The following is a 7,140-nucleotide window of genomic DNA, read 5'->3' as shown; positions in this document are numbered from 1 at the left end:
AAAACCACTTCCTTTTTTTAGATAGTACGAGACTTTTTGTGTGATCCCAAATAAGACAGTACTTTGTCAGACCTAGCCTATCCACCTGCTGGAGTTTAACACTACTGTAAAATAAAGTTCTCATAGTTCTTCTAGGCTAACACCTACAATTTATTTTCATAACAAATTGAGGAAATTTTAATGAAAATACTGTTGAGAATATTCTTTACAGCTATATGCAACTTTTGCAGCTGTAATTAAGCTTAACATTCTGTTGAACAAGTCAATGAAATCCCTAACGCAAACAGGTGATGAGCACATCCAGTTTGTTACAGTTTTCCACTGTTACTGCTATTCATACAATTTTAAATACTTGTGGAAAAATTAGTCTTTTTATAGGAGATACACAGATGGGATAAAAATCACTTCTGTAATGATCTGTGTAGAGAATTAAATATACAGCTTCCTTTGTTTTATTTCTGACATATTTAATGATTTTCAAAAATAATGCAATATTTCATATCACACATAATACTTTTATTCCTGAAATGAAAAATTGGCTCTGTAAACATTGTTTTAGTGTTAGTACACTAGGGATCAGAACTTAAAATCAAGTACTATCATGTACAGTTGTGTTTCCATGCTTGCTGATTGCCTTGATAAAGAAACATTTTAAAAGATTCAGGGAATACAGCTGGGTAATAGCTGATTTTGATTTTTATTTTTAATATGCAGTTAAGTTTCCATGCCCTCCAACAAGGCCATACAGATGTAGAAACAACAGGGTTTGTCTGAGACCTGAGCAGATTTGCAATGAGGTTGATGACTGTGGTGATAACTCGGATGAAGATCACTGTGGTAGGTGACATTACCTTTCAAGGCATTCAGATCAAAGAAAACAACTTGAAGGCAAACTTTGTTGCAGAGATCTGCTTGTCCTTCAGTAAAGCTTAGCTGGAGGTTAGTAGATCGTAGTTCAAAATGGAAAGAAATTAGGCTTGAAATAACTGCTTACTGCTTCATGGTCGTTCCAATTTCTACATGTCTAAAATAATCTAAAAAATCTTACTTATTGCTTTAATACTGACAAATTTTTCTTACTCATTTGTAATTATGTAGATAAAATCACGTATAAAGCAAGACCGTGTAAAAAAGATGAATTTACTTGTAATGATAAGAAATGTATTCCAATGGAGCTACAGTGTGATTGGTTTGATGACTGTGGAGATGGTTCGGATGAGCAAGACTGCAAAATAAGTGAGTTTCCTTGATACATTTTTTTGATAATTGTAGTAGAAAAGAAATATTAAGGTAACGCTAAGAAATGTCAAGATAAAAGTTGATTTTATAGCAACTCAAGTTGTAGTAATCGTAACAGTAGTTCTTGAGGTTTTTGAAATTGATCAGATGCAAGTTCATTACTTTTTACTCCACATCTGCAGCAGGATGAATTTCAGTATTAAAATTATTGATGTGTGAAGCATGGTGACTCAACTAAATAGTATCAACGTATAAATACTGTAATGTCATACAGTTGTTTAAAATTTAGCTTGATCTTTCAAAAGAAAGATGTGTGTCACATTTTTTGTTGGTTTATCTTGGTGTGTGTTACTTTTAACAGTTAAAACAAATCTATCAGAAACTTTTAGACGTTTTGTTTATGTTTAGGTGTCACAGAATATACATGTGAGGATAACGTGAACCCTTGTGGAGATGATGCATACTGTAATCAAACAAAAACATCCCTACTATGTCAGTGCAAGCCTGGATTTCAGAGAAATGAGAGAAATAGACAATGTGAAGGTACAGACCTTTTCTATCACCTTTCACTGCAAACTATTACAAGTCAAATTGGCAGTCCATTTTCTGTGCTAGAGAAGATGTGTATCACGTGTATATTTTTCCTAGAGTACAAACTCTTTCACAGCAATGGGATTTAGAAATTAAGATAAGAAGCTGGAAGGACTTAAAGGATATAGATACAAGCATTTTAACTGGAGAAGTTATCAAAGATTAATGCTGGTTGTGCAAGTCAAAATGTTCCAAACAAAACATTAAATGATTTTATAATTTAAAATGTAAATGGATGATAGAAGAGTTAACCAAACAATTAGGATTAGCTTTTAAATATATATGTATGTGAGAATATTTTGAATGCTTAAAAATAATGAAGATGCAGAATGCTGAAAATCGAATGAAATCAGTTGAAAGTAAACTACTTTAGACAAGATAATCCTAATATCTATTATAACACAGTGAGCAGGAAAAATATATATATATGATAGTTATAAAGAAATATAAGCCTACTTTCAGAGGAATGATTGTGAATTCACTTCTTTATTGGTGAGAAGTTCCTTGCAGAAAATGCACAGATCACTTCAGTGGGACAAAGTAAATAGACCCTTAAATCCAAAATTTTCATGATTTGTCTTTTCAGTACAAGCTATACACATGAGCTTTTCAAGTAACAGGTGATTGTGTAGTTTTAAGTATAACAGAGGTAATTATATTGAAGATAATCATAGCAGACATTTTCATTCTCAAGGCTGATTTCAAGCCCTAATGACGATAGTTAGTATAGAAAGGATGGAGAAGTAGTATAATAAATAAATTCTAAGCTCTGATGAATGCAGTGGGAATAATGTTAATAATTGCAGAAAGCTTCTTTCACTGTTGTAAGTTATAAAAAGGGTACAAGTTCATTTTCTAAATCCGCATTGTTGCACATATTTAGAATGTGTTAAATAGTAGGGTATTATTCTACATAAATTGCATTCTTTTCTCACAGACATCAATGAATGTATGGTATTTGGTGCCTGCTCCCAGCACTGCAATAATGTTAAAGGCTCATACAGATGTGCATGTGAGAAAAATTATAAGGAATGGAATAACAGTTGTAAAGCAAAAGGTAAGGTTACAGAAATGGACAATACTAAATCTTTTGTTGTTAATATGGTTGGTAACACTGATAGTTTGCATATATAAAAAAATTATTTTAGATGAAAATTCCTTGAATAGGGCACAGAAATAATTGTCAAAATCATTCAGATTTATGTAAAAATGAACATACTTAATATGAAAATTTGTTATAATTTGGTGCTGTATATATATATATATATATTTTTTAATGCTTCAGAAGTAAACTAAATAGTATCTGGAGTTAACATGTTTTACTTTAATCATGTAAGTGGAGTTTTTGTAAATATAGTCATCTTAAAACAGTATCTATGTAAATCAGCTGCCCAGACCACATACTACTGAAGGTAAATATGCACACAGATTAAGTTTCTGTCTTTCATGAGACAGATGTATCGTGCAAAATAGAGCTATTAGTTTTGTCTGATCTATTAGCTTTGGCATAGTGTAATTTTTAAATTCATGTTACAAATGAAAAAAATACCAAAAACCAATAATGCAACTGCTGGAGTAAATTTAACATAATCTTTATGGATCTACTTCTGAATAAGTGAAAGTATAAGCATAGCATCACACCTACGATTTAGTGAGATTTTAATGCAAGTGTGATTTATACCTACACTTGGTCTCCAGCTTGACACCACTGTTAAAGTTAAAAATTGTGGCTCCTTATCTTTGTGCATATATGGTGCACAACTATGAACAGTTAACTAATCAGAGCTTTATGGTCTGTAAAGTAATATTTCATATATCTTAGAACTACAACAAAATGAATCAGTCCTTCCTTCTCTATACAATGAACACATACTGGGTAGGTAGATGATAGTAGCTTTATTCACATTTTCTTGATGAAAATTTGTCCTGGGAAGATCATATTCATGAGTAATTAATAATTTCCTCCATATATAACATGGATTCTATCAGGATGAAGAATCATTACCTACTATTGAAGATGTTCATGTCGCTTTATTTGTATATTGATTATGTAGTCTCATGTGTCACAGACTGAGTTTGAAAACATTTACGTTGTATAATGGTGCCAAATTATGAAGTTATTTCCCTGAGCATGAATGCCTTTCTCATCCCAAACAATCAGAAAATAATTTTGACATAAAAAATGGTCAGATAAACACTGATTTTTGCATTAGTTGACATTTACCTTATTTTTGTCTCATTATAATAATCCCTAGGCTCTGAAGAACAAGTTCTCTATGTTGCTAATGACACTGACATCCTGGGTTTTGCATATCCATTCAACTACAGTGATGTTCATCAACAAATATCACATATTGAACATAATTCAAGGATAACTGGAATGGATGCATATTTTCAAGGGAACATGATTGTTTGGAGTACTCAGTTTAATCCTGGAGGAATTTTCTACAAAAAACTTCATGATGAAGAGAAAAGGCAAAGTAACAGTGGTTTGATAGTAAGTAAAACAAACAAAACAAAACAAAAAAAAAACACCACAAATTCATTTCCATTCACTTTTTATTTTATTTTTTATGATAACAAATGTTGTTTCAATAAATCAAAATATCTCTGTGGTAATTATTTTATTCAAATGATAGACGTGAAATTAAATGACTATGCCTTTCCATTCAAGACCGACATGCTTTGTCAAGTCTCTAAGAGAACACCAGCGTAGTATTTAAATTTTTTCTAAGCAGCTATAACCAAATACTAGAGGGAGATGTACTGCAAATGTGGAGTAATTCTCCTGTAATATTTTTTTTATATAATTGAAAATCTCTAGACAGATCACTATATCAAATTCTATAAGTAAAGAAACAAGAAGCTTGTAAATCTTGTGAAGTTGATGTGTTTGGTTTCTTTGTTGTTGTTTTAATGATTTATTTTAGTTCTTTGTGGCTTATATCCAGATAAGTTATGCAATGGTAAGTGTAGTCTGCTGGTCTGCAACTGCTTTAATGGATCTGCATTTTATTATGGGTCCATAAAACTGAACATAAACTTCCTCAAGATTTCTTAATGGTCTGGGGGTTGTAATTTTCATAATAGATTCAACGTTATCTCCCAGCTTAAACTAACAAAGAAAAAATGTTCTTGCAATTACTATAATTATATATTGCTTTCTATATTCCTATTTGGCCATTATGTCAAAATACTCTGTGGTCACTACCTCCTAGTTTGAAACTACTGAACTGGAGCTTTGTTTTCCCCAGTGTTGAGCAAAAGCTTATATTTTTCTTTATATGCTATTTTTCTCCAAATCTCCTGGCAGGTAGATTCTGGTGAAGGTATTTCATCCAAATCATACAAAGGTTTTGACAAATCTGTATGTAGAAAATATACCGATGACTGACTGTATATGAGTATAACTTGGGTATGTTTCATATACCATATTGGTTTGGGTTGGAAGGGATTTTAAACATCATCAAGTTCCAACCCTCTCTGCAATCATATTTGTGGAGCACTTATTTATCACTGTGCTAACCTATTCAGAATATTTTCCCAATTTTATCTCATTAATACTCAAATATTATTGCCATATGTATAGCTGATCAGTAAGCTAATTAATTTTGCAGTGTTGCTCTAATGCCATCACTTAAATTTTGGTTTTGAAAAGGTTGAGATTTCCTTATTTTTAACTCAAGTTTTAATGGATAAGTTTTCAAAGGTTACATTATAACTTTTATATCTAGACTTTGATATGTAAATCCAGATGGCAAACTTGAACAAACTCACCTGCATTTTCAGGTAATTGCATTAATGCAAAAATCCATCTCAATTGAAATTGCTCCATGGAATTAGCATATCAAGAGACTTCCTCAGAGAATAGCTTTAAGTATCTTATATTTCTCTCTGAAAAGGGCTTCAAACTTGGCACAAATTGAAGCATTAAAGGAAATAGTAAATATCAACTCCTCAGAGTTTATTGACAGATGCAGAAGAGGATTCTGATAAGAGTTGATACACGTGAATTGGTGATAACTGGTGCAGCTGTTTACTGGTATAATCCTTTGAGAGAGAATATATAAGTTATCTGAGGCGAATATTCAACGTAGTGATTTTCCACTTAAACTAGAGTGCTGCTTTTCATGGAAGAGGATACAAAGCTGAACATTAATATGATTGTACGGTAAAGCAGGAAGAAAAACATGTTTTGTGATGTATTTAGTCACTATATTAGAAGCTCGCTCAAGGCTTACTGTTCTGAGAGCATAGCAAGGGCCCTTAACCACTCCTATCACATATCCATTCATCTACTCACAACTTTGCCTCAGGACTGAAGGTGTTTCAATCCATGGCTTTAAATGGAAACAATTTCTAGACTGCTTTCTCTAAATATTATTTTTGCAATGTATTAGAACCTGATATATCACTCATTTACCCCCCCCACCAAAAAAAAAAAAAAAAAGTAATTAGGGTTTTATAGCTTTTATAACTGAAAAACTTGTCTTAAAGAACATACCTAAACTTGAGTTTATATCCATCCCAGCTAACATATGTCATAGCTTTAATATACTCTGTGGACAGACACTGTAAAGTGGCATCTGATTAAGATTGCAGACAGTAGTTTTGAATCTATAAAATACTGATGTTTGTTTAACAGCCATTTTTCAGGCTAACCTTACAAATATCTTCTGTGACTTCTCTGTTTTATGCAGTCAATCTAACCTATCTTGTGGTATATTAATTATACAGAAGATGTTTTCAAAGGGCTGAGAAATACTGTTGTGTTTTTTAAAGTTTCCTGCTCTGATCTATTTACTGGTACGACCAAGCTAACACCAAGATACCACCAGTATAAGAGGGCTTCTTATCCAAGCTCTCACTGATGTTAGCAGGCATTCAAGCTCAAGGAACATCTACGTTACTCTTTTCAGCTGTTAATTGATTTAAACAGTATCCTTCCAGCAGATTTCCTCCTTTTTTAGCAGTGCTTATCATTGGTAGGTTTTTAACATAAACTTCCTCCTCTAAAATTCAGCTTCAGGGTATGAATTGTTTTCTGTAATTTATACATCATACCAAAATGGTTTCCAGATCCAAGTTGTTACTAGTTGGTACTATAGCTTTAAAATAAATAAACAGTTTTTACATTTTTCAGTTAACAAGAATTGAGCTCAAAAGTGGTCAAGTTGAGGCACATTCTGTCTGTCAGCAGAAACTACCTTAGTTTAAGAGGTGATCAGGTTTTAAATCCCTAGATTTTCTACTTAGTTGTAGTAAATTATAGTAGTAAATTATATTCAGCATCTGAATGGGCTACAAAAA

At 32.1% G+C, this 7,140-nt stretch overlaps 1 protein-coding gene across 1 annotated transcript; it reads left to right on the top strand.

Annotated features, from left to right (window-relative positions):
* Positions 1-719: 719 nt before the first annotated feature.
* On the top strand, positions 720-5,224 carry LOC116216851 (low-density lipoprotein receptor-related protein 1B-like). The gene is made up of 6 exons (XM_031554322.1): positions 720-837; positions 1,099-1,236; positions 1,648-1,782; positions 2,768-2,887; positions 4,086-4,327; positions 5,144-5,224. The coding sequence occupies exons 2-6, from the start codon at positions 1,170-1,172 to the stop codon at positions 5,222-5,224; spliced, it is 645 nt and encodes a 214-aa protein (XP_031410182.1). The 5' UTR covers positions 720-837; positions 1,099-1,169.
* Positions 5,225-7,140: the final 1,916 nt, after the last annotated feature.

The sequence above is a fragment of the Meleagris gallopavo genome, chromosome 7, assembly GCF_000146605.3.
Source record: "Meleagris gallopavo isolate NT-WF06-2002-E0010 breed Aviagen turkey brand Nicholas breeding stock chromosome 7, Turkey_5.1, whole genome shotgun sequence".
Taxonomy (NCBI): domain Eukaryota; kingdom Metazoa; phylum Chordata; class Aves; order Galliformes; family Phasianidae; genus Meleagris; species Meleagris gallopavo.
Note: the sequence above shows the minus strand (reverse complement) of the source record. Positions and strands in the feature narration are given on the sequence as shown.